The 27,753-nt window shown below is 40.9% G+C and overlaps 3 protein-coding genes across 9 annotated transcripts; 2 read left to right on the forward strand and 1 right to left on the reverse strand.

Moving 5' to 3' along the window:
- Nucleotides 1-84: 84 nt before the first annotated feature.
- ngrn (neugrin, neurite outgrowth associated) lies at nt 85-2,759 on the reverse strand. 2 transcript variants are annotated; one of them, XM_088290129.1, is made up of 5 exons: nt 2,712-2,759; nt 1,737-2,207; nt 1,342-1,452; nt 896-1,037; nt 85-607 (listed from the first exon to the last, which is right to left on the reverse strand). In XM_088290129.1, exons 2-5 carry the CDS (start codon nt 1,964-1,966, stop codon nt 185-187), a joined length of 906 nt encoding a protein of 301 aa, XP_088146255.1. In that variant the 5' UTR covers nt 1,967-2,207; nt 2,712-2,759; the 3' UTR covers nt 85-184. The 2 variants fall into 2 exon arrangements, with proteins under 2 accessions (XP_088146255.1, XP_088146254.1); XM_088290128.1 differs by lacking the exon at nt 2,712-2,759 and having other exon boundaries at nt 1,737-2,280.
- A 939-nt stretch (nt 2,760-3,698) lies between these two features.
- Nucleotides 3,699-12,220, forward strand: nfyal (nuclear transcription factor Y, alpha, like). Of its 5 annotated transcripts, none has more exons than XM_088289218.1 (10): nt 3,699-3,840; nt 5,455-5,558; nt 6,330-6,416; nt 8,517-8,663; nt 8,731-8,862; nt 9,505-9,607; nt 9,904-10,070; nt 10,250-10,423; nt 10,502-10,612; nt 11,455-12,220. In XM_088289218.1, the coding sequence occupies exons 2-10, from the start codon at nt 5,478-5,480 to the stop codon at nt 11,518-11,520; spliced, it is 1,068 nt and encodes a 355-aa protein (XP_088145344.1). In that variant the 5' UTR covers nt 3,699-3,840; nt 5,455-5,477; the 3' UTR covers nt 11,521-12,220. The 5 variants fall into 5 exon arrangements, with proteins under 5 accessions (XP_088145344.1, XP_088145346.1, XP_088145345.1 ...); XM_088289220.1 differs by having other exon boundaries at nt 9,904-10,052; XM_088289219.1 differs by having other exon boundaries at nt 6,330-6,413.
- A 1,740-nt stretch (nt 12,221-13,960) lies between these two features.
- Nucleotides 13,961-27,470, forward strand: ahcyl1 (adenosylhomocysteinase like 1). Of its 2 annotated transcripts, none has more exons than XM_088289215.1 (17): nt 13,961-14,557; nt 19,500-19,614; nt 20,262-20,405; nt 20,537-20,637; nt 20,707-20,809; nt 21,576-21,670; nt 21,737-21,843; nt 22,787-22,903; nt 22,972-23,035; nt 23,411-23,499; nt 23,725-23,795; nt 24,221-24,315; nt 24,389-24,487; nt 24,585-24,653; nt 25,505-25,583; nt 25,691-25,811; nt 25,891-27,470. In XM_088289215.1, the coding sequence occupies exons 1-17, from the start codon at nt 14,363-14,365 to the stop codon at nt 25,895-25,897; spliced, it is 1,671 nt and encodes a 556-aa protein (XP_088145341.1). In that variant the 5' UTR covers nt 13,961-14,362; the 3' UTR covers nt 25,898-27,470. The 2 variants fall into 2 exon arrangements, with proteins under 2 accessions (XP_088145341.1, XP_088145342.1); XM_088289216.1 differs by lacking the exon at nt 13,961-14,557 and adding an exon at nt 18,117-18,280.
- The last annotated feature ends 283 nt before the right edge of the window (nt 27,471-27,753 follow it).

A 27,753-nucleotide genomic window follows, 5' to 3' on the forward strand; every position in this document is an offset into this window, starting at 1 on the left:
GTTGACTTTTTTTTTGTCTCGTAAAACTTATCAAATTCACAGGCAGGGGTCACCTGACTTATATTAAAGAAAAAGAATCTAATCTGAATTTGAGGCATTTAATATGGAATGTAGAAATCCAGTACTATATTTCACTTTGCTTTTATTGGACAAACTACATACAAGTCTGTTCCTCCAGTGCTTATCAAATTCTGTACAAAAAGTGGCCTTTGTCATCAAATAATTCATTCCCTACTCGTTGCACTGGCGCAGGCTTCGTGTCCCTTAACTCATCGACATCTTCCTCAGAAAACACTTGTCCATCCCACATCTCGTCTTCCGCCTCTGACGGATCGCCACCAGCTGAGCCGTCCTGTCCCGGCCACATTGTTGTTGTTGTTGCTGCGGCATCTTTTTGGAATCTTGGCGGCATCAGTGGCACGGTAACAAGAGCGGAAAGTTTAGTGGAGGGTTCATCCGTATGTACAGCCATGGGAACCAAAGCGACTTCTGAGTTTCCGGGAGGCAACAAGTGGCGTGGCGAGTGAGCTGCCTGCAGAACTGGCCGGCCTCGCTCTGTCCCGGCCTCACCAGAAGGCAACGCTGGATGCTGAAGCCTGGACATCACCTTTATGAAGGATTGCAAAGTGGTCAATATTTTATTTAGTGATGTTAAACTGGGGAATAGGGCAAATATCCAACTTCCCATAAAAGAGAATTGAAAAGTTGACCAAATAAATGAAATATTCAAGTTTGGGCACTTGTAAGTCAAGTTACCGCTGTAAGAATTCTGGTTGTTTAAATAAGAATTATGCAAAAATATCCTTTCCACAACTACATTACATTCCTAACAGCTCCTGTTAATTCACATGCAAAGTTTACAACTTTGAAAATTCGCAGAATTGTGCAACCTTACCTTGGCGTCCTGCTCTACTTTCCTGTGAGGTGTCGGGATAAACTTGGTGCGGACCACCCTTCGTATCACTGCGGGGCTCACTGAGAAGCCTTCAGCCAGATGCTCAACCGTCCACTCGTCTGGATGCTCTCGCTTTAGATACCTGAAACACGATCCATTATATTAGAAGCGATGCCAGTAACTTTGCAGTTAGGCTAGCCGTAGCTCTGCCAATCTCAGGTGGAAAGCACTGTGTGACTCCCTATCACATTCAGGATCCCTAGAAGTCCAGCAACTTTTGTGGTCCAGAAATCTGTGGAGTCCAGGAACTTAAAAGATCCAGGAGCCTCAGGGATCCAGGAACCTTTGACATCCGGGAACCTTTGGGGTATGTGTCTTCTGTGCTAGCAATCACTCGGCTGCCTCTTGCTATTTAACCAAGTAAGCGACCTCACCATAGAGCTTACCTGATGGTCTCCATGGCCTCCCAAGTCAAGGTCCTCTCTGGAGCACCTGATGGTGTCATTCTCTTGTGCATGATGCTGTATTTGATCATCTTCCGCTTTTTCATACTTTCTCTGGCAAAAACAAACAAATTTAAATTGTTAGACCAAATACTGATTCTGTAAAGTAAGCAATTCATCCTACGATTACGCTGTGGGTCAAACTATCCCCTCCAAAACAAAAAAAATAAACTAAATCTTCATTTCATATACTAGAACGGGTTGTTTTGCATTAAAGGGCCTAAATCAAACAAACTCACTTTTATTGAACTTTTAGCCATGTTAAAATGCTGTAGTGTAAATTGTAATATAACTAATCATTACTAGTGGCAAACGTGACATTTCGGAACTAAACTTACTCCAGCAAAGCGTTGAGTTTGTCCTCTACCTCCTCCATGATGCAGTCTTCTTCTTCTTCCCTGTGACCTCTCATCTGTTCTCCGCGTGCATTTCGCACCCGTCTACTGCTGCTGGCATACCGGCAAAACGCCGAGGAAGGATGCAACGCCGCCGTTTTGAGGAGGCACACTGATGGGGTCGCTACTGCGCGAACCCACCTGGGGAGCACACAGAGAAGTCCGGCGGCCATGACGGACGTGGGTCGCAGACTTGGGAGTCTTGTTGGTTGGGAAATGTGAAGAAATGTGATCCTGCTCGCCGATCAGCAGACGACAGGTTTCGTGTATTGACACTGTTCACCGATATCCTTTTCTCAGGAAATAACATTCATGCGCTTGTGGAACCATTTCCGGGCTTTTTACGGCAAGTGGATTTGGACAAATGACATATGCGCAACGGAAGTAGCGAAGTCACCTGACAACAGCCCTGCCCTTCATGGGAATAAAAAAGAGAAATATTATGAAAGCAAAACTATCTTTCTTATATCGACAGAATACACGAAAAACCATACCACAGCGCATTTAAATAAAGTAAGTGATAATGTCTTTCAAATACATGCAATAAAAACGACCCCCCCATAAAAACATCATTTGAGAGACGACTTAACAAAAGGTGTTTTTCACCCAAGTCCTTCAGTTAATAAAAGTGTATAGTATTATGAACCCTGGTGGTTAAGGTTTACACACCAGAAGAAGCAACACGATTGAGATGTACCAATACGTATCGAACGTTATCCACTAACCCCTTATTCACTATATAGTCCGCACTATATATTGCCTCCTCGCATATTGCGTGACCACTGTATCTTCCATGACGCAGCAGCGCATTAAGATCGCCGACTATTTATGTGACTTTAATATATTTGCTTTGTCGTACATATTTTCAATTAAGTAAAAATAAGTAATTATATCCGCGGTGGTTACTGAATCGCTTACCCCATGTTATTTTCTTGTTCGCAATGCATTATATATTTTAACCTGGTGAGTGACCAGCGACGCTTACTGCTTTTCTAAGTGCATTGTGGGTAATTTTGAGAGCACTACAATTTCCTTTGGACATTTGGACATCTCTACAAAATGGCATAACACCTTAATTGTGCACTACATGGAGAATGTTGTGCACCGACTCTGCATAGCCAATGTGAATGCTTATGAAAAGATGATGAAGACATAATTATTTAGATTCTGTGAGTTTTTGTTTTGGATTGCATGCTGTAGCGTGCTATTCTTCAGAGGTGGGCATTCGTCAGTGCTTTTGTATGTCATGAGTTCTCTTCAGTATTTCAGGTCCGCCCAGTCGGTCCGAGTCAGCCAAATGTCGACTAAGGATTTACCGGTACCACGTCACACGCAGGTGCCGCACACCTGACACGCAACCCAATAAATTAAAGACAAAAAAACAATCTTATATTCCTTACACTCCCATAGACCTCAATAGCATGTGCCCCATATTGTTTTTATTTCAACCACCTCCACAGTGTGTTTTTATTTTATTTTATTTTTCTTCATATGGCTCCGCATGTCTGCGTGTGCGACGCCTGCTTGTGACAAAATATATTCTCGGCGCTGATTGGCTGTCTCCGACGAGGGACGGACAGGGCCCACGTGATTCGGTTTGAAATACCATAGGTGGTCTGGAGATGGTCACCTGCTGTTAAAATAACCAAAATAACCTAACATTTTTGGGGTTCATGTATGTGTGCTGCAAGGGATTAATTGCACATCAATTCATTTAACTGTGCAATGGTGATTTGAGAAACGAATCTATTGTTAGAATCAAACTAGTCGACTAAAATTGAAAAGTTTCACCACCATTGGAGTGAAGAGATTCCACCCATCCACCACAACCGAATCTCAACGCAAAATTCTTGTATGTGGATTGCGACATCTGCCGGGCGCCTGGCGATACAGCACCACCTCCTTCCCACGTTTCCTCCTCCCTTCCTCCTCCCCCCGAACGGGGTTGCTTCATTTGCGGCCATTTTGTTCGCTCACTTTGTTGATTGGGCTTTAGCGAGCTGTACTGGAGCCAATCAGAGGGAAACCGGACAGCGGCGACTACACGGTAAGGGAGAGCCGATTGAAGGCATTGGGTAGCTGTCAGCACGGATTGGTTTGCCGCGGACCAACCAAATTACTAACCCGACAAAGTGCACAAAAATCGAATGGCGGTGGCACGTTTCGGGGCCTTCGAGCAAATTTGGGCGACATGATCGGTCGGGCGAGCTAACTGCTTAGCTTGCTATCTCGAACAAAGGGACGGTGGAAAATGGCTCCATTCACCGCCCTTCACGGCTTTGGCCAACTATTGCAGACGAGTGGAAGTGACTTCCAGGGCCGCTCCGGATCTAATCCTCTCAAATGGATGCTGCTCAACGAAACCCCAATTTGAGCGCAATTTACCTCCCCATCCCCTTGTTGGGTTAGCGTAGGCGCCATGTAGCCTTGCTATCAAAACAACATGCTGTGTCTACATGATCGAAATTGTTTATTTGTGTGCGAATGCAATGCAAAACTTCACAAGTGCTTCTGCTTTATAATCCAAATTCAGGCCTTGCCTCTTGGTCTTATAATTATTTTCTTCATATTTTTTGTGGCACGGCCTTAAAAATGATGCAAATAAAACTCGAATCTGCCTTAAAAAGGTCTTAGAAATCGTTATCACATTGTTTTCGAGTGTTGAACTATAGTTTCCATTAACATGGTTTAAACTAATTGCTATTGTCTTATATACAGTACATGATTCATTTGTAAATATCCACTACAGTTTTAGATTTTTCATGAATTAAAGAAAGTATTTCACCATTAATAATTTGCGTCATTGATCTTTTTTTTGGGTGTAAATTCGCTGACAGAAACTCGAAATATATGCAGGGTTTTTTAAAGCGCATTTTGCCATGAAACGCTTTTTTCTCAATTAAGGAGCATTTCAATATTTTCACATTGGATATACAATTACAAATAGTATTTGGTGGGGAAAAACGTTTTGTCTATATAAAGTAACATTTCAAATAGGATAGCATTTGCATCTCTATCACTGTAACATTTCTATATTAAAAAATATTTACATAATGTTATTGCAATATATATTTTTTTCAAATGGCTTGTGGAGATGCGGTAAATAATGAGACGAAAGGCAAGTTTTCCTTCTTTTTCCTCCACACAAAACTGATTGTACACACAGCAAGCAGCAAGCTACTTTCCTTTAACCCTTTCACGTTTATCATCCCCTTGAACCCAGTTCCCTCCTTTTAGTGTACAGGCTTGTGAAGAATATCTCTCCGTTGTTTGTCACTACAGGCTCCTTTATGTGAAGACTTCCTTATGTCATCAAAACAACTTTCTGTAGCCAAACCGTTTAAAATGGCTAATTATGGCCCTTCAATCATTGGCCATTTTGCAGATTGTTTTTACCATCATGTACTGTTTACCACTGTTTTATTCAAGTTCCACAAAATTCAATTATGATTAAGATTTGTTACACTTCACCATTGCAAATTGTCATAGTTGTATAAAACAATTATTATACAGTGTGTATGTCTTCATATACATATAGTACCACAATGGAAAAAAATCCAAAATGATAAAATGTGGAAAAAAATATAAGCATAAAGTAATCCTATGAATACCTGTGTAAAATTCTGCCTGATCTCACTGACTGTGTGCGTTTCTGTTACAGAACGGCGTGTTGGTTACGCGGAAATGGAGCAGTACACGGCTGCCACCACGGCGACTGGAGAGCAGATCGTAGTGCAGACTGCCAATGGACAGATCCAACAACAGGTGAGTCTCGTCTCAAGGGAAGCTCGCACCAGAAGCAGACTTTAACGGTCAGCAATCAACTAACCCCCAAGGCACTCAAATCTGACAACATGGCGGTGGCACTTCAACCCCCTCCAAAAGTATTGGAACGGCAAGGTCAATTTTTGCACCAGACATTATTAAATAAACTTCAAGTGAATAACATTCACTATTTGGTGGCATAACCCTTACTCACGAAAACTAAATCAAGCCTGCAATCCTTTGCAGGTCATTGGTCAGATGTAACGAGAATATCGGTAAATCTATTAGCGGCAGCGTGTCAATAAAACTTCCTAAGAAACCCGCATCACATTAAAAGCTGTTTGGTTCAAAGTGTGGGGAAAAAAAGTAGCGGCTTATTCTGGAAAGTATTGTGTCTTAGGATGCAACAATATCCAAATGCCACAATATGGTAATTCTCTGGGAAGTTTGGTGTTGTTTTTGTACATATTAACAGCACTGACTAAAAAATAAGCCTCATTTTATTGCCACATGCTCCTGTTGGCTCAGGTCTATGTCGTTCACAATGCTGAAGCAGGCAAAACGCCATGTTTTTTGGACATCGATGTTGAAAAATATTTGCTGGCATAACTGGTTTATGGGACATTTTATCGGTCGAAACAGTTCTGTTCAGTAGAATAGCAGGATTAATTTAGTTATGGAATTTTAATTACAATTCCGGTGGTTCCACTTCGAAGGTGGCCATGACTGTGTTTGTTTTTGTGAGGTTGCATTATGGTGCCTTGCCTACAGGCCCAGGGCACAGTGACGGCTGTGCAGCTGCAAACGGAAGCGCCCGTGGTGACGGCCTCGGGCCAGCAGGTGCAGACACTCCAGGTAGTGGTGTCTTGGCCGCTCTGTATCAGTGGAATAAGCCTCGTCGTATATGACTCCTTATTTGCTGTTAGGGATCTTATGACCATGGCATAATAAATAAATCTATAGATAAACAAAAACAGGAATATAGAGCATTTTTCCATTTTTGAAGACCCACCGGATATTGTGGTTAATTTATTTTATTTACGTGGTGTTTTGACTTATGAGTTAAATTTGTTCTGTGACCATACAAGTAACTCGGATCACATGCATTTTAAATCAGCTTTCCCCATTGATATGAATGGAAATGCCAATATTCTGTTAAAGGTTGTTTTAAAAAAATATTTCTGTGTTTTGTTAATCAGAAAATATTGGGATTTTTTGTTACCGATTCTGTTATTTGGCAGAATAAAATTCTGATAACTGATTAATCGTCCAATTAACTAAAAATCGATACAATTCATAAAATAGCTTCATTTTTGTCCCGTTAATACTTACAAAAATAATACACAATAGTGTCCTTTAGTATTTGTTGAACATTAAAACGCAGACAAAAATCAGCAAAAGTCAAACTTTTTTTTTTCGATGAAAAAAAAAAAAAAATCATCTGAGTTTGAAAGACCAAATAACAGCCGAACAATGCCATGTAGTAAATTTGGAGTCATATCCGTTTGCATGCAACAGTCGGTGGCAGATTGTTTGTATTTTCATGAAGCATCGGACCTGCGGCATGCGTCTCCCAGCTGTGCGACGTCCCTGCATGCTGCTCACTCAGCACAGCGTCTCATGTGGCGTCCCGCCTGTGCCGTCATTTTGTGCCATGACTGCTGTTTGTTGCCTTTGAAAACATCAACAAAGGGGGTTTGGTTCAACCTGATCACAAGTGATTTGCATGAATTCATTGTCCTCATGCACTTGCTAGTCCAGACAGCAGAAACTTTCATTCAGTTCTTTAATTTTTCGTTTTCCACTAGGGATGAAACGCTTTACTGATAAAATGTGCTAACATTTCAGAACACAGTGAACCGCCGCTCCTCGTGGTCTATAGCAGGGGTGGGCAAACTTTTTGATTGGCGGGCCACAATGGATTCTAAAATTTTACAGAGGGGCCGGACCAGGAGCAGATGGATGGAATGTTTTGGTAACCTCACCTCATCGGAGAAAAAAAAATACATTTAATTTTAAATGAAAGTGAACAAAAGCATTACAACAATATATATGTCTTGAAGAACCAAAGTACTTAGAAAATGAAACATTAACAAGGTTTATTCATTTATTGATTTTTTTTTCAAGTTCGGCAGGCCAGATTAAAACGTTTAATGCGCCGCATGTGGCCCCCGAGCCTTAGTTTGCCCACGACTGGTCTGTAGGGAAAGAATCCAGCTTTAGAAAAGTCAAAATCTGAAACTAATAGATTCCCTCACCTGAAGGGGGATTTCAAATTGTCTATAGATGTCACAAAATTCCAGCTATGCACTTTAAACTAAGACGATATATAATATGTCTTATATGGTCTCTCTTGGAGTTCTAATGTTCTGACGGAATGGCAAGGTAACGCGTTTGAAAACACACGAGTATTCCCTTTAGGTTTGATTCATTTACTGTGGTCTGTTACAACACAGAAAAAGCATCATCAAGAAGAACAAAGACTCAACTTGGCCAATGAAAAGATCGATTATGTTTGTATAATACAATAACATAATATTTGTGTTGTCCCACTCTCATATGCAAATCCAGGGCTTTCTTTTTTAAAAATGGTAATAACGTTTGTAACCATGCTCATTTTTCTCATTCGTCGATATATGCCATTTTCTTATCATTTCATCACAAGTAGCCACTGGCCTGTGCGCACTCATTGGTTTATGTGTCATGTGTCAAGCCGTTTTTGCTCTTAAGTGTTTGCCAAACAGTCAACACTCGCTATTGGCAAGGAGTCAATGACCAAGACCTGCCGTTAATAGCAAACATTTTGGAAGGGTATTCTAAGCCAAATGGCGAGGAGTGACTGTACATTTAAAAAAAAAAGAACGTATTCCTGGGATAAAAGACAAAAAGAGTCTATCCTTCATGTAAAATAACTGAAGCTTGCCGTGCTGCTATGACATTGGTGGTCCTCTAATGCAGGTGCAGGGGCAGCCACTGATGGTCCAGGTGAGCGGTGGGCAGCTCATTACGTCATCCGGACAGCCCATCATGGTGCAGGCCATGTCAGGGGGCCAAGGCCAGACCATAATGCAGGTTCCCGTGTCCGGAACTCAGGGACTACAACAGGTCAGGCATGAAACTCGCTTGGGATGCGTTTGCATTTGGGGTACTGATGCATTGTGTGCGTTTGTAGATCCAGCTGGTGCAGCCAGGTCAGATCCAGCTGCAAGGTGGTCAGACTCTGCAACTCCAAGGTCAGCAGGGCCAGCCTCAGCAGATCATCATCCAGCAACCCCAAACGGCCATCACCGCTGGACAGAACCAGGTGTTGTATCAAAATCCACAAAGGATAAAGATTTGCGGTACACTTGCTTCCTCTTGGAACACTGTAGTTGAAATCACTCACTTAATTAAGGGTAACAATTCTAACAATAATAATGCATCAGCTTCTGGGGCATTCTGTGAAGAAAGCACCAAATGTGCCCTTTGCACATGCGCAGGGAACATTCAGTGCTTTAAGCACCGCCTCCTGGCGGTCATTCGGGATTCATAGAACAGTAGTTATAGACGTAAATAGCGTTTCCCCCCTTTTTTTTTTTGCCTTCCTCTGAGAAACTGTGGGTCTCTGGGGCGTGCTAAAGTGCCGTCTCTTCTGAGCAGATGTAGAATCCATTATGGCGAAATAATAGCTCTGGTTGTGACGCTGTGAGACAATGACGAGAACGTGCAGGACGTCACATGTGCAGAAAGAGCGTGGGAAATTCTAACTCGATTCCAGTCTAAAAATTATTTCCCATAGGCTTGCACGAATTGCCATGGTGAACAGCAAGTGTGTGAGTCATAAATGGTCAAATCAAAAGGCTATTAGACATATCGGAGATCTATGACTCTGTAAGGCAGACTTTGTCTAATGTACTGGCTAAAATCTAATTCACCGCAAATACTGAGTTTTTTCCCACCCCCACAGGGTCAGCAAATCAGCGTGCAAGGCCAACAAGTGGCTCAGACAGCCGATGGACAGACTATTGTCTACCAGCCGGTCAACGCAGACGGAACCGTCTTGCAGCAGGGTAAACTAAGCCACACAACACATAACACAGATTGGCCAATCACAGTGCCACAAATACAGCTTTATTACGTTTTTTTAAACACTCTTCTTATGATTTGCGTCAAATTGGCAGTGCAAAATTCTCCGAAAAAAATACTTAGAAAATGTATATGGAGAAAAAAAAAGGATGGCCTTTGTGTAATGAGAGAACAGGCACGAGTAAATTAAGAACCAAGAACAGTGGATACATTGCGAAAGTCAATTCTTTATTTGCCGTCTGCTTTTGAGTCGTCTAAAAGGAGGATCTGTATTTGTTAGGAATGATCACAATTCCCGCCGCCAGCCTGGCGGGTGCCCAGATCGTACAGGCAGGAGGTGCCAACACCAACACCACCAATAGCCAAGGCACTGTGACCGTCACCCTGCCCGTCTCTGGCAACATGGTCAATGCAGGTGGAATGGTCATGGTAAGACCCAATGTTGAGGTACTCAGCATCCTATTGCGTTTGTGTTTGTTCTCAATTAATCAGACACACGGCCCAGAGGTGCAGGGTGTAGTCACTGTGATTTTTTTGCTATCCTACTATATATATATAAAAAAAAAATTGAGGACCAAAACAGACTAACTGCAACAAATTTGAATGTATATGATATTCTGGATCAGATGGTACCGGGAGGTGGTGCAGTACCCACTATGCAGCGGATTCCTCTGCCGGGCGCTGAGATGCTGGAGGAGGAACCCCTTTATGTGAACGCCAAGCAGTACCACCGCATTTTGAAGCGGCGGCAGGCTCGAGCCAAGCTGGAGGCCGAGGGCAAGATCCCCAAAGAGAGGAGGGTAAGGCTCACTTATCCTCGTGCTGGTTAAACGGTGCCAGTCAATGAATTGAATGCAAGCGCTTGTTTTTACTCTCAGAAATACTTGCATGAGTCTCGCCACCGTCATGCGATGCAGCGTAAGCGAGGCGATGGAGGGCGTTTCTTCTCACCCAAGGAAAAGGAAGAAATGGCGTTGGCGTTGGCACAGGTAACAAGCACACCGGTCCTTCCGTGCTTTTGGTTTCTATTTCGTTTGAAGCTGGGGTTAATCCTGTCTGACTGCGGGTGAAACGCATACATGCTCTTGATTTAGGTGCCGGTCAATCACGGGGCACCTGTAGTGGACCTTTTTACCACCACATTACGTACTTCTGGGTGGCAACAGACGGAGTGCGCTCCGATTTAATCATGAGTAAACAAACCGTGCAAGTCATTTGACCAAGGCTTCGGCTTAGTCTTCTTCTCTCATGCCGTACTTTCAATGTGTGAAGCATCAAGTAGAAAAAATGTTACTTGAGGTAAAATTGTTTTGAAGTGTCCCAGAACACTGGCTGTAATTTACATTTCAACAGGTAAATTAACTCAATAATAGAAGTGGTGAGAATTTAAACATTGTTAATGTGATAATTGAGGAAGTGGCTGCTTAATTTACCTTTCGGTTGTTCGGATTGGAATTAAGGGCACAGTTGTGCTGTGTTGACGCTTAATGGATTGCCTGTTGTGGAGCTGATGTTCGCTTGCTGGCAAGCAATCTGCTAAATTAGTCAGACACCCCAATCAAACATTTATACATACCTGACACAATTGTATAAAGCACCTGAAAGTGATACTAGAGTAAAGGTACATTAACAAAGCTCAAAAGATTACCCAGAAATGCAATGACACTCCAGTGACGCAATGTGACAAATCCAAAACACTCGTGTTCAGTTACCACGAGTGAATGATTTCATGTTATTCTTCATTTCATAACCTCATGGTCAAAGCATTTGGATGCCCTTGTTTCTGCCTTGGTCCCAATGTGCTATAAATAGCTTATGTTTCACTTTACAGCAACAGCAGGAAGCGGCACAGGCGGCCGCCGACGAGACGGTGGCTCAGATGATCCGAGTGTCGTAGCTTGACTATGGTTGACACTTCATCCCATCTGCCAGCTCTTCTATTCTACTTGACACTCTGGGCTTTTGGCTAGCAGCAGGCCAACAGCAGCAGTCCCCTTTTGTGGAATTTATCTTTTTTTTTTTTTTTTTTTTGTCTGAAGTTGAAGAAATCCTTCCTCTGTCTTTATACTTTTGGCTACAATTTTCCCCCCGGACTTAAGTTATGGTTTCACCTTATCGTCCATTCTTTTTTCTCCTTTTTTTCTTTTAAACCTGTATTCAAGAAATGCTTGCTATAGCCAAACACCTAGCACCTGCTATTTATTTTCTTTCTGGACTTAAATTATGGTTATTCCAAATCTGCTCCATTTGATGCCCCTAATGAGTCATGACATTCAACTGTTTGTTTTTTTTTGTGTGTGTGTCTTTGAACTCATTAATGCATATATTGTGATCTTTTTTTGCTTTGACACCCCCATTCACAAAAAGAACTTTAGTGAAAATATTGTATATTAATCATTGTCTCCTCTTCTCAGTGTACTTAAGTAGTTTGTCAGCTTTTTGGACACATTTTATACGATATTAGTATTTTTGTTTGTAGGGAAATCTACACAAGTGTTTGAATTGTACATTTTTACTCATCAAATGATGCAATGTTTTTTTGTACATGGTCTGTTTATTAAAAAAATTGGTTGCGCACCTATTTAATTAAACTGCAATAGGTCACATGTGTGGTTGTTGCTGGTATTTAAATTGTTAATCGCTGTTATTTTTTATATGGCAGACATTTTTCTTTTGCTGCAGAGTGTGTTCCTACATGTTTTCCGTCTCTCCCTGCTGCAACACACCTGATTCAAATGAAAAGCGAGCGCTAAACACCTAATTCAAATGATCAGTTCATTTGAATCAGGTGTGTTACAGATGGAAGAGATGGAAAACAAGAAGGAAAGCGGTCCTTGTGGACCGGAGTTTGACACCTGTGTCTAAGGCACCACAATTCAAAGACAAACAAAAGCTTTCATTTTTTTTAATGGACTTCCACTGCAGAGCAGATTAAAGCTACTACCCAGTGCCCTATGGAGGAATGAAAGTGCCAAAATTAAATAAATAAATACACAATGAAATGGTTAATTAAAATTGTCATTCATTAATTGTTTCATTCATTCATTAAATATGGAATCAAATAAATGCACCATTAAATAAACGGCATTGTTTAATTTAATTAAATGTGAAATTAAATCAATGTGTCATTACTTAATTAAATTCCCAATGATTATTTGTAAAACTGTATAGAATTATTTCTGTATTTAATTATTTCATGGTTCTGCGTTGCAGTGTTTTATGAATTTATTTTATCTGTCAAACTTGCCCAACAAAGTTCGTGGGCGGGGCTAAACGCTGACTGATTCAAATCTTGTGGAGGCTTTTGCTTTGGCCTGAAGTGGTCGGTAACACGGTGCCGACGATGATGGAGGACTTTCATGAGCAACCTTGAGTATTTGTGAAACCCACCCAAAGACAATTGAACACCTGTTTGGGATCTGCTCATACTCTCGGATATTTTTGGAAGGTTATCAGTAAATTTGTCAGTTTGTTTCTTTAAAGTGGTAAGACATTGTTTTCAGTTTTTTTTCCTCGGAAATGTATTGTTGAAGATGTTTTTTTTTCATAATTTGCTAATACTTTGGGCTCAATATTTTATTCAGAAATGTAAGTATGGCAATCAGAAAACGACTTTTTCACACTTTCACATTGATACAGTTTCCTATATTAAACTTTTAAATGACTCTAGTAACAAAGGCTAGTGTTTAGTCATTTTGTTTGAGTATTCAAATCTATTTAGCGGTCAATAACGTCACTCAGTGTGTCGGAATATTTTCCCTAGATACTCGGTTGCATAAATTAATTATTCTGGAATTGATTTGACTTGACTTGATGAGCAGCGCAACCATTAAGGTGTTATAGGACCTGCCCTCTAAACTTTGATGCGTGAGTTTGACAGGTAAAATAAATTCATGAAACGCTGCAACGTGGACCATGAAATGGTTCATTAAAAACAGTATTTTTTTTTTTACACATAATAAATTAATTAATGACACATTGATTTATTTAATCCCATATTGAATTAATAAATGAAACATTTACTTAATGACACTTATTTAATGGTGCCAACGATGTAGGTAATGGATGGATGGATGGATCTATTTATCTGATTTATTTAATTCAATACTTAATAAATGAATGAAACAATTAATTAATGACATTTTAATGAAACATTCCATGGAGTATTTATTTATTTAATTTAGGCACTTTCAGTTCTCCCACCCCCACACTTTCCGGAAGCGCAGGTGGCTGTATGACAATCGACCAATCACGACGAAGACGGCGGGACTATTCTCTATTACCGGCCTTCCTGTCTGAGCCAAAACGTTCCGTTGTGTAACCATGGAAACACTCTGACTGTCGCACAAACTCAATAGTGGAAAGCAACTCACACCGTCTAATAAGGGATACTTTGTCGTCGTTGCTTTGACTGCCCTTTCCTTCACGGAACCGATGGAGACGACCGCCCACACCCCTTGCGGAGAGCTCAGGTGACCTGTCCGCTCCCGCGCATCGCCCCCTCCCCGCGGAGATGCAGCAGCCTGCCTGAGGACCGTTGCGAGCCCAGCCACCGCTAGAACCGAGCAAGTGTCTTCAAACAAAGTCACCGAGACACAAAACGGCGAAATATTCGCGTACACAGTTAATAGGTGTTATTTTGTGGTGGGCCCACACGTTCGCTCCCCACTCCTCCCTCCGGCAACCTCGTCCCATCACCGCCTGTTCCCCGACACGGGACACCATACTCGGCAGATGCGATGAGCGACTCGACGGCGTCCGATGGAATGGTGGAGGTCAAACAAGGCACCAAGTACGTCAAGGAGACCGAGAACGTGGCGGAGAAATACTCGGCCATGACCGTGAGCAAAAACAGCAGCGACGTGAATATGAACGTCGGGGAGATGCCCTCCGCCGCCTTCACCGCCGTCCCCACGCTCAAGTCTGTCAAGAAGGTAAGGACGCGGCGACCCGCCATCAAGTTAGCCTGCCGGGGACGAGGAGGAGGGGGCGCCGCCGTCGCCGCATAACGAGTCGTGGGGGGGTCAGACCGCTTCCTGGCCCAGTTGGTACTGCCGCAGTAGAGTTCGACTATGATCTTAACGTGTGGGACACGTCGGATGTTGTTGGCACGTTTGGGTTGAGGGTTCGAGTTGCTTGCTTGGGGGTTTCCTCCCACAGTTCAAATACGGATTAAAGAACACGTTGTTCTGAAGTGTGACTGTGAGTGCAACGGCCTGTTTGTCTGTTCTGCTCTGACATTCACTTGCGACCAGTCTATGCTACTGCGGCTGAAAGATTTTAAAAAATAGTATTTTTTTCCCATAAATACTGTGATAGTTCAAGGTCCTTTCCCCTGCATTTTTTAACAAAGACATACAATAAATTTGTCGGTAATACAATAAGATTTATTATACAGTATTTTGTTCTTATAACTTCTGCTTCTGCTAAAATAAAGACATTTGAACCATTGATCAATATGTAAAAAGGGTGAATAAATTCATCTATATTACAACAAAAATCAGATTTATTATACATAAACATCGCTAAGATAAAGGCATCTGAACCATTATTTAAATGAAAATGTGAGACAGTTTATGTACAGCATCTACTACTTTAAGTAGTTGTTACTGTACAAAACACTTGATCCTGCAGTATTTGAAGCGTTCACTGCAACTGTAAAACATTCTACCAAACAAGTGTAGTGTAAACAAACCATAAATTAAATTACAAAGATATTGTCAATACATTTCTGGCTTTATCACTTCAACTTTTCATGTTTCAGGAAAAATACTGTACATGCATTTCTAAAGCACCATCCATCTATCAATCACATGCATCTAAAACAATTGCCGGTGAGCATTCTGACAGACGGACCAAATTAAGGCAGAGGTTTTCAATGTGACCTACTGTATGAATGTCTTTTTTTAATTTCTACATATGCATTCAGTTGTTGTATATATTGCTTTTCCTCACTTGGTTCACTGGTAAGATGGCGCCTACCCCAGCTAACTTTATCCAGCGTGCAGATTCAAACCTTGAACCTCAGAACTGTGGCGCAGATGTGCTCAACACTCATCATGCTGCCCAAATGGCGGTTTATTTGACTTAAGCATGTCAAAACTTGTTGGTTTTTAAAACTGAACTGTGGTCAAATGCCAACCCAAATGACTGTAGCTCCTGACAGCACTTACTTGGCCACGCCCCTTAAAGGCACACCAACACTATTATGTACAACTGTGTGGCATTTCACTTAATTTCAATTGGAAAAATTGAATTACAATCTTGGTCACGGATGGATTCTATTTTGTAACCCAAAGCATATGCAAATAAAAATATATATATGAAAAAAAATAAATGAATGTGCCCAGTAGATTTCTTTTTCCAAAGAATTCACAGGTCAATTTGACCTGCAGTATTAACAGTAGGGTATTCAAATGATGATGCATGAACAAATATACAGTGAGTCTCCTTCTCGGCTGGGTATGTTGTATAATGGCTCCACGGGAAGGAGACAAAAGGTCACTGACTAACACTCACTCACACAAAAGTTGGACAACTTGATCAAAAGGATAAAAAAAAAAAAAAACAACAAATAAATAAGGTGTTTCATTGGTGTTTCATTGGTGTGGGCTTGACCGGACTCAGTCAGTCCCAGATAGCTTTTTGTGGACAAAGACCCTTAAATGAACACAAATCTCCTTGAAGCATACGTTTGACTCACACAGTCACTGCTTTTCTCCGGGGTGAGGGTGCTGGCTCAGTTGGACTTGATCCTCGAGCGTGTATTCATAACAAAGTGCTTTGTTGTCATAAGCTCTCTGCAGCATTCCTACCATCCAATATGTTTTCATATTGGAACACAGGCCACATGTTGTTCTTATTGCCTGGCAGGTGAGCAGAACATGTTATCCCAGTGCTTTTCAAACTGGAGTCCTCGGACCCTCGGGGTACTGCAAGTCACAGCTTGGGGGTGCGCTAAAATAATTAGCAATAAATTATGTTCTCATTTTAAAAAAGTGCATTCCCAGAAATGAGGAAACACACATAAATGAAATACTCATGAACTTAGCTTTTTGGGTCAATTACAAGTTCTGCTGTGCTTGCGTCACATCAACAGTGGCGTTTCATGGCATGGGCGACCTATGCGGCCGCACATGGTGCTAGTACATTGCATTATTACCAAAACATGACCTTGTCCTGGAAGAATGCGACTGTCTGTCTGTCTCATACTGTCATTGCGTACACTCCATGATTTGAGAGTAATCTGCCGTGACTCAACAGCCTCAAGGCATTTATTTTAAGACGTAGTCAAACGGCCCATGCGTTGATTTAAGACCGTCTGTTGGATGACGTCCGGGTCAGTAAGTCGCTAATGCAGCCAGACAGAAGGACCAGCTTAAGTCTGCCACTTGGCCAGTGATTGTCTGAAGAAAAACTTTTTTTTTTTTTTTTTTTAAGCTTTTAGATGTAACTGATTGACTTGTTTGTTTAATGAAGACAAAGGCCTGGCCAATAAAATGTAGTTGTAACATTCCGCTTCTGTTGCGCCATTTAGTATGAAAGTGTTTTCTGATTCAACTCAATTATGTCACCATTTGGCGACCTATAAAAATAACATTTACTATTTTCCTTCTATTAGCAAGTTAATGACTTGATCTGCTATAAGGCAGAGATACATAGATGCACAATGTTTTGAATGCATATATTGCAAACCATTCTTTATTTGAGCACTTATTCTATATGGTAGAACAAAAGAAAGAAAGAAAAGGATGGTGATGCAAAGCAAGAAGAAATTAGAAGAAAGAGGAGGAGGAAGGAAATAAAAGAATGAAAGAAGATAGGACCTAGGATGGATTAAAAAAATGGTGGAAGTTAATAAGGCTGCAATGACAAGTGAATAAAGAAGGAAGGAAGAATGGAATGGAAGAAGAGACGAAGGAAGGAAAGATGGGGACGGAAGGAAAGTAGGGGGAAAATGACAAATGAGAAGGAATAAAAGAAAGAACAGGAGAAGGATAGAAAAGAAATAACGGAACAAAAGAGGGGAGGAGGGAAGGAAAAAATTAGGAAGGAATTAATGAGAGAAGAAGAAGGAAATAAAGAATGAAGGGTGAATGTGAGAATGGAAAGAAGAGAGGCAGCAAAGAGGAATGAACAAAAGGAAGGAAAAAAGGGCAAACGAGGATCAAAATAAAAAGGGAGGATGAATGGAAGGAAAAATAGGGTGGAAAAAATAAGAGATGTAATAAGGAAAAAGGGGGAAGGAATAAATAAAAGCAGGAAAGAAGGAATGAAATGATAAAAGATTGACACGAGGATGAGAACGACTGGAAGATGGAATGAAGCAAAGAAAGAAAGAACAAAAAAAAAAGAAGGCAACAAAGGAGGACGAAATGCTCTTGCTTATTCTCTCTCTTCATTGCACTCTTACTCTTTTTATTTCTGTCTCTCTCTATCTTTACCTCGCTTGCTCTTTCGCTCTCTCTCTCTCTTTCTCTCTCTCCCTCTCCTCCCCCTTGGCCATTAGAAAGGAACATAACAGGTGAAGGTTGCCTCCCACCTGGGTTTTCAGGGAGGCTTTTCCCGGCATAGTAACATTGGGTCCACCAGGTGCTGAAATGTCACACGGAGGACGTAGCGGCAGGGAAGAGGCAGTGATGGCACACAAAGAAAGGGTGAGTGGCTGCTAACAACCCCAAATCATCAGGCACCTTTCAAGACGCGCACTTGATTTGTTCTTACACCATTCTGGCAGATCAAAGTGTTCCACACGGCTTCGGAAAATGCACACTGATGTACTATTTGCATTGAAATGACTTCGAGAGACGGTGAATGGAAGTGTAAGCTAGGACCTTAAAGAGATAGCAAATGTTAATCATCTTAATAGTGACTGTATGTTGAACTTGTGCGCATTTTTACAATCATTAATTTTAGCCTCCTGACGTGCTTTGCAATTCCATCAGAAGCTTGCTGTAGCTCCTCCAGATAATATAATTTTTTTTCAACATCAGATGGATTGAAAACCAACAACAAAGCAGATACAGTTAACAACTGTATGACCTTGTGGAGAATTATCACAACTTTGTCAGACTTGACGAGACTAGATGGCGTAAACTACCAACATTTTCTCAATTTAACGTTATCCATCCACGATAACTGTTTGCATTTTGGATTAATTCCCTTGTAGGAGTTTGTCAAAATATGAGCCAATTGACCCAAAATGGCTGCTTCAAACCAACTTGGACGACAGCCTGTTAAATGATAGACATGTCCACCCAATTTCCTCTCAATTGATGAGTGGGCTGATTTTTGTTTTGGTTTTTTTTCCCCAGTGTGCGTTACTGATAAAATTCTGAATTGGGGCCCATTTAAAGCAAATTCCTTTGAAGGAGTTTGTTAGAGTACAAGCCCTTGTTATTGGTGTGCTCCCGGATTTATGCGTGTTGTGTCAACTCTGCTGACCTGCGTCTTGGTTTTTAGTGCAAACACATTCTATGGACATCTAAAATAAGGAGGAAATTTGACAGCATTCCACGGTGAATGAAGACCTTTAAAAGAAGTGAGCGCTAAAGTCCCGTGGATATCTTCGCAAGAGGACGGACTTATGCTCTTGAATGTTTAGGAATTAGAAGGCTTTGCAAACAATCTGGAGTTGTGTATTTGCTGTCTTATTGTATTTGGTGTACTTTCAAGGCAAAATTGACAATTGAGAGGATTTCTTTTCGGAAAATGTTCTCAAGATCTGTGAGAACAAAAAGCAGGACACCCAACTGGCACTCAAACAGTATGGACAAAACTACTTGGATACCATTCGAGTCTTTTATGAAAAAGGAGTTACAAAAATCCTTTAAAAGTGACAACTAAAACTGACAACCTTGTTTTCTCCTCTTGTAGATCCAGTTTGCCAATGCAGAGGACAAACAAGAGTTCAGCAAATATCCAACCAAGGCTGGCCGCCGCTCCCTCTCTCGCTCCATCTCGCAGTCGTCCACAGACAGCTACAGCTCAGGTGCCACACTTCATCTTAATCTCGTTATTCTCCCGTAATCAACGGTTTTTAATTTATTCTGGGATAAACTATTCTACATGCACAATTTTTTCATTTTTCCTAATCTCCAAATGACCTGTACAAATGGTTTACACACCTTGGTAAAATTAACCTGTTTTGTGCGGGTGGTCCTGTCTCGTGCAAGTGCACCACAGTTCACCGCTCCCTGTGTATAGCTGAGCCAATGGTGAGTCTGGATTTTGTTACCATGACAACCATGAGGTGAAACTAGGGCACTGATGGGGGCAAGCAGTATCTACTCGCGGGAGTGGAGTTTAGAGTGTGAGGGGGAAAAAGTTTGCATCATTGAAACAATAAAGGCATTTTCACTTGTGGAGGCAGAGCTTCATCCACTTGTCAATTTGTCATGGGTGGAGAATTATTGTCGGGGTGCTGGTATGTAACTTAGCATATTTTCAGAAATAGATAACTTGGATGCCAATTCAATCTATTTTTAGAATAAGGCTATCATATAACAAAATGTGGAAAAAGTGAAGCACTGCATACTTTGCAGGTACACCGTGTCGGTTAAATCATACATACAGTACCTCTTTTGATGCATTTATTCACACTTCTGTTGTTCTTTCCTTCCTAACTTCTTTCGCCAGCTGCGTCATACACTGACAGCTCTGATGATGAAACGTCCCCAAGAGACAAAGCTCAGGTCAACACACAGGGCAGCAGCGACTTCTGCGTGAAGAACATCAAACAGGCCGAGTTTGGCCGCCGTGAGATTGAAATTGCCGAGCAAGGTACTCTTTGACAATTTGTGTTTTTTTTTTTTTCTAAGACGGGTGTGATTGCAAATGAGTTTACTTGAGTTCCTCCCACATTCCTACTCACAACATGACAAGCATCCAAATTATGTGTTTGCTTCCTCCAGACATGTCTGCTCTCATTTCCTTGAGGAAGAGAGCTCAGGGGGAGAAGCCTCTGGCAGGGGCCAAGGTGGTGGGCTGTACCCACATCACCGCTCAAACGGCGGTAGGTTGCTCACTTTCTTTGTATCCTTCCAGCCTGTTGGTCATTTTGTTCATCCCGATTGCCTGTCAGGTGCTGATCGAGACCCTGGTGGCTCTGGGGGCTCAGTGTCGCTGGACCGCTTGCAACATCTACTCCACTCAGAACGAGGTGGCCGCCGCTCTGGCCGAGACAGGTGAGGTGCCCAAGTTTGAGCAGGAGCTCCATGCTTATTATTTCATTAGTTTGACCAATACTTGTAACACAACTGCTTGTTTTGTTTTTTCGGAACCGGGAATTTTTTTTAACCTGTGCAACTTTTTGAGTAGTTAAATTTTAGGCTAAAGATTTTTTCAAATGTTATTTTTATGTTAGCTTTATTTTAACCTGCACACATTTTTGGAGTTTTAGTCTAACCAGTACAACTTGTATTAGGCAGTTTTGTTTTAACAGGATCCATTTTATTGGTTTTATTTTAACCAAGGCAATGACTTCATTTTCTACGGAAGAGGATTAGAGCCATGAATGAGAAGAAAAAAAAAAAAGGTTGGAAGGATTTTGACTTTATTCTCAGAATTCTGACTTTAAAGTTAGAATTCCGAGATTAAAGTCAGAATTTATTACTTTAAAGTGAGAATTCTGACTTTAATTCTGACTTTAAAGTGAGAATTCTGATTTTAATCTCAAAATTCTAACTTTAAAATCAGAATTCTGAGAAAAAGTCAGAATCCTTCCAACCTTTTCTTTTTTTCGTTCATGGGCCTCATCCTCTTCCGTACTTTTGTAGTTTCATTTTAACATAGACAACCTTGTTTGGTAGTTCATTTTTAAAAAGCACAACATTTGTTGATAGTTTTATTTTAAGTTGTACAACTTTTTTGTAGTTTCATTTTAACTTGCACAAAAGTTGTTGGTAGGTTAATTTGAACCTGACCATCTTTTTTTTCCGTCGGCTCCTGCAGGAGTGCCTGTGTTTGCCTGGAAGGGAGAGACCGAGGACGACTTCTGGTGGTGCATCGACCGCTGTGTCAACACAGAGGGCTGGCAGGCCAATATGGTACAGTATGATACGGCTTTCCGCCAGCGAGCGAGGATACCTTCAACGCTAATCGATCTTTTACAGATTTTGGACGACGGCGGAGACTTGACACACTGGGTCTATAAGAAGTACCCCAACGTGTTCAAGAAAGTGCGGGGCATCGTTGAGGAAAGCGTCACCGGAGTTCATCGGTGAGACGCTCAGTGTCATTTGCAGGATGCAAAGGAGATGGACAGACACTGGGAAAGTCACAGAAAGGTGTAGAAGTGAACATCCTTAAGATTTTTATGGCTCAAACACCTGTTTTAAATGTTGTCGCTCAGCTCCTTGACAGAGAATGGCAAGCTTTTTTAAAAGTTGAACTGAAACACTGCAGAGAATTAGGGAGTAACATACACTACATTTAATACACAATGAAGCGTTTCACTTCAGCGTGTCTCCGTAAGATGCTGTAATATTAGGCAAGGCAAGTTCATTTGTACAGCACATTCCATGTACAAGACGATTCAGCGTGCTTTACATAAAACATCAAACGCATTACAAAAAGCGAAACAAAATCAAAAGACTTTGCAATTTAATCATCTATAATAGTTAGATTGAAATGAACCCTACATCAATCTAGATCAGCGTGGGCAAACTACGGCCCGAGGGCCACATGCGGCCCATTGAACGTTTTAATCCGGCCCGCCGAATATGAAGAAAATGAAATGAATAAACCTTGTTAATGTTTTATTTTCTAAATACTGTGGCGTGTCAAAGACAGATATTTTGTTGTAATGCTTTTGTTCATTTTCATTTAAAATTAAATATATTTTTTTCCTCAGATGAGGTGAGGTTAACCAAACACTCCATCCACCCCTGATCTAGATGAATTAAAAGATAATGTGCAAATTGGGATTAAAACAAGAGAATTAAGGATAGAGACACAAGAATGCTGCTGTAAACAATAATGTTTTCCGATCTGATTCAAATGATTCCCACTTAAAACAGACTATTGGGTACATTTTAGGAAATGTTGCTCAAATACAGTGCCGCTCTGCCTTTGGCTAGCGGTCGTCATAGCAACAATGGGAAGATGCGGGTTCCAGGGTGATAGCACCGCTGTACAGTTTTGACTGTGTGGCCACATTGCAGACTGTACCAGCTGTCGAAAGCCGGCAAGCTGTGCGTCCCAGCGATGAACGTGAACGACTCGGTCACCAAGCAGAAGTTCGACAACCTCTACTGCTGCCGTGAATCCATCTTGGACGGGTGAGCGTGAATGCACCGCCAGTCCATGTAACAAACACACTGAAATGTATACCTTTTTTTTTTTCCAGCTTGAAGAGGACCACGGATATCATGTTTGGTGGCAAACAAGTCGTGGTGTGCGGTTATGGAGAGGTGATATGAAATACCATTATGCATTGATTAACATTTTTTCCCTTGTGTACATCAATGAATTAAAGTGTCTCTTTATTTTTGTTAATTGATTTTGAAAAAAAAAAACTTCAGTACAATGAATAGTAAACACCCATGATTCCAGAGAGATAGGCACCGAGCTCTGTCGCAATTTGCAAAAATCCATGAGTAAATGACGCCACCCTTATGATAACATAGCAATGTTACAAATCATTACTTATGTCCAAATGAGTCATCAACTCAATCCAACAAACATTCTTGACACCAAGATGTCACCTGATCGCGCCAAAACAATTCTGTCATGGAAACGTTTTCCCACCATGCATAAATGTGCTGAGACACCTGTATGTGCTGTAGGTGGGCAAAGGCTGCTGCACCGCTCTCAAAGCATTAGGAGCCATTGTGTGCATCACCGAGATCGACCCTATCTGCGCCCTGCAGGCGTCGTGAGTCTCTTCTGATTTTTTCACGTCTATAAAAGGTGCTAGTTGCTGTTTTGAAAAGTAGTTGCTGGAGGAGTCAGAAAAGTTGCTAATTTGGCAATACTGACTGTCTATGTAAATTATCTCTTCTCTGTTTGAAGCCATGCTGTTAGTCTAAAATGATCATATGTCCTGGAATTATTGGCATTTCTCTAAGTCCATGATCTTTGTGTACGCACACCCAATCAGCATGGACGGCTTCCGTGTGGTCAAACTGAGCGAAGTCATCCGGCAAATGGACGTAGTCATCACTTGCACTGGTAAGACGAACGAAAAAAAAATACACAGACTTAAAATATGACTTGGACAAAAATAATTGGTAGTTTTATTTTAACCCACACAACATTGTTTTTTTAGGGTTGTTTTCTTTTAACCTGTACAATGTTTAGCGATTTTTTTTATTCAATCTGTAAAAATTGTGTTAGTTTTATGTAAAGCTTATTTAAACCTACATAGTTAACAACAAAAAAAAATAATAACCATAATGATAATTCCAAATTTATTATAGCCCTGCTGGTCAACAGTCAAACAACGCACGAGTTTACAGTCAATGACTGGACACGTTTAGCCAGGCATATTTTGCCCAGCCCTGAAATATGTAGACCATCAAAAAAATGACAGAGGTGTTAAATTAAGACACTTGGACCTGCAAGCATTGAGTTTCTCATGTGTTTTTGCCCTTAAGGCAACAAGAACGTCGTCACCAGAGAGCAACTGGATCGCATGAAGAACGGCTGCGTGGTGTGCAACATGGGCCACTCCAACACAGAGATTGATGTGGTAATGATTGCATGTCTGCCCCACATCCTCTTGATGAAGACCCATCGCTGACTCCCTGAATTCCGTCACGCAGGCCAGTCTACGCAGCCATGAGCTGACCTGGGAAAGGGTCCGCTCGCAGGTGGACCACATCATCTGGCCCGATGGGAAGAGAGTTGTGCTTCTGGCTGAGGTGATGACTCTTTGACGAGATTGCTTTTGAATGATTGCACTGGTAGTTTTACTCATCGTATTCACGGCCATCTTGGTTTGTTTGTTTTCTCTCTCAGGGTCGCCTGCTGAATCTGAGTTGCTCCACAGTGCCCACCTTTGTGTTGTCCATAACCGCGACTACTCAGGTCGGTCCTTGTGCACTTGCTTGTCATTCAATACCCGCTACAGAGCCCCAGGCATGACATGGAATTGAATTTATGGCCACGATATAAAGTGCACACAAAATTGTAATTTGTGGCCATGAAATACAAAATTCTGCCCACTAAACAGGTTACATTTGCACAGAAAATACAAATAAATACTATTTATGTATCTTGGACATTTGGATAAGCAAATGAGATGCACCTTGTCTAATGACAATAAAGTAAATCACTAATTCACAAAGACGCGCGCCATTCACTTATCTCAAAGTTGAAGTTATTCATATGAAATTGATTGATATGAAAACCCCAAAAATTGTATAGTGTGGCGACAATTTAGTTTATTGCGACCGCTACTTAGTATTCTGTGACCACAAATTTGCCTTTTTTTGTGCACATTACAGCAATAGGGAACGTGCACTGCCGCGAATAGCTAAAATCGCTGCATTATTGACGCTTATACAAAAAGGGTTGGACTGTAATTACCCATAGATGCCACCAGATGGTGGCAAAGAACCTGATTTTAAATGTTCCTTCCCTGATCTTAAAATAGTTGTGCACCACCAGATGGCGTTAAAGCAAAAGTTTAATATGCGACATGACTTTGGCCTTAGCACAAAAAACGGTTTTCCAGCGAACCACGGAGAAGTCAGGATAGGTTTAAAACTTTTTTTAAAAATCTGTGAATGTCGAACCGCAGGTCTCACTGTATATTATGGCCAATATTTCTTTTCTCCATGTCAAGTCTTGGGCTTCGCACACAACACAACTTGGAAATGTTTTTGACAGGCAACTCTCTCTCTCAATTTCTCTCTCTCGTGAATGCTTGCTTGCAGGCTCTGGCCTTAATTGAGTTGTTCAACGCTCCAGAGGGACGCTACAAGCAGGACGTGTATCTCCTGCCTAAGAAAATGGGTAAAGACGCGCTTGTGTTTTCTCCACCTGACAAAGTAAAACATGGTTTACCCCAGAGACACACATACTGAAAGTAGTCATTCATGATGTAACTTTTTTCTCTGCAGACGAGTACGTGGCCAGTTTGCATCTTCCCAACTTTGACGCTCACCTCACGGAGCTCTCTGATGAGCAGGCCAAGTATATGGGCCTCAACAAGAACGGCCCCTTCAAGCCCAATTATTACAGGTACCATGTATTCCTGTATAAAGTATGTAGTGCTGGTTTGATCTTACACGTGTACAATCATGCTGTATTTTGTCTTCAGGTATTAATCGGAAGGCCTGCTGATGTTTCGCTGAAATGAACAGAGATATCTATTTTATTTGATAAATTGATACCAAATGGAGGACTTATTTTACTTATATAACCTAAATGGCATAGCTTTAAAAATTAATTGTATAATCAGCTAGCATGTGTGTCTTGTCAAATATGTAAACAAAAGCTCATTTGCATGAACTGTTAGCAGCTACAGCTTTTTAATTTAATTTTTTTAATGCACAGTGCCAAAAATGAAGGCCGTAAGAATGAAATGCCACTCTGTGAAATATTTAATTATGCTCTACATTCCATTTGTACATTATATTCTTGCAATGTTTTCTTTTTGTGTGGTTTGATTCCACTGAATTATATTTATATTTTATTTGAATATATTATGGGACAAGTGTTCCATATGAGAAGTCCAGAATTAATTTTGAACAATGCAATTGATCTTCTCCTATAAAAATAAAAACTAATCAAATTCTGCACTATTTGCTTGGCCTGCTTAAAAATAAGAATTTGAATCAGTATTGTGGCAAAAAACTTAACTCGGGTCACTTCACAATAAGCAGCAGTTGGCAAATAGTGAAGTATTATTTTGTCCATTTAATGCCACTCCGAATTGAGGATTAAATCTTCTGTATTAATAACCCAACCCAACATGTTTGCACTTGGAACAACCCTCATATGCATAATGGAAACGCAATAGACAGGGACCTAAATCGATAGTTGCAGTGTAATAAACATTTAAGCAAGGGATATTGGTAAATATGGTGGGGCAACATATGTAGACAGACAAAATCACAATTCTCACAGGCATATATTCTTTACCCTCTCCGGCCAACAACTACATTATTGTAGCTCATTGAGTTCCTGAGAGTAGTGGTGACTCTTCTGGTTAGAATAGATAGGCCAACTGAGAATGTTTACAAACAGTTGGTAGGGGGGGGGGATCAGCATCGCTGATGACTATTGCAGATCTGAAAAAGATAGCAAAAACTTCTTGTGTTTGGGATGCCAGATATACTCTAAAGGGTTCGTCTTTATTTTTGTGTTTCAAATAAATGAATAATTAATGAGGGAAACCTCTGGGTGAGAGTAGAGTGGATATCACAAATTGTTGTGCAGTGAAAGAAAATCGCAAGACTGCTTCCAAAGTCAGGCTGAAGTGATCGTAGCCTTCTCAATTAGGTGAAATGGAGAGAGATGATATGTCAGAACAGATTGCACATGTAAGTCAAGCAGAATCAGTCACCAAAAAGAACCACTCAACTGTAGGCTAGCCTCTTTGACAAATTTTGCAAGTATGCTAGACTTTTGACTACATCTCATTTCTTTTATTGCTTTCTCGTGAATTAATTAGCTAGTCCTTCAGTGATCATGTTAACTATGTCTGAATTTCCACCATGAATCAACTTACCTGTTGGAAAAAAACAACACATTTGTCCTATGTAACATAACCTTAAACAGCGTGTTGTCTTTCTAACATGATTGTCTTCATTTGTTGTCAACATGCATTCAATCAGCAATAAAAGATGTTTGTCGGCAGAGGAGAGTGTATCTTCAAATAAAGCTAATTAAAGGAGATATTTTGATTGAGTGTTGATTTGAAACATGGAATTAAAAAAAATATGCTAAATAAATATTGTACCTTTCTGAAACAACATATAGACAGTAGGGAGATGAAAAGCCATCTAAAGCCTACTTACTACATTTCCTAAGATGCATCAAGTATGGTATTTATATACGGTCCATTTCAGAATTGGAGGATATTCCTTCCCAATGAAATTTCAAAGAATCCATAATCAAAATACAAGCCCAATTCCGTTGAAGTTGGGATGTTGTGTAAAATATAAATAAAAACAGAATA

Source organism: Idiotropiscis lumnitzeri, chromosome 3 (assembly GCF_059441095.1).
Source record: "Idiotropiscis lumnitzeri isolate Australia: NSW breed Sydney's pygmy pipehorse chromosome 3, RoL_Ilum_1.0, whole genome shotgun sequence".
Lineage (NCBI taxonomy): Eukaryota > Metazoa > Chordata > Actinopteri > Syngnathiformes > Syngnathidae > Idiotropiscis > Idiotropiscis lumnitzeri.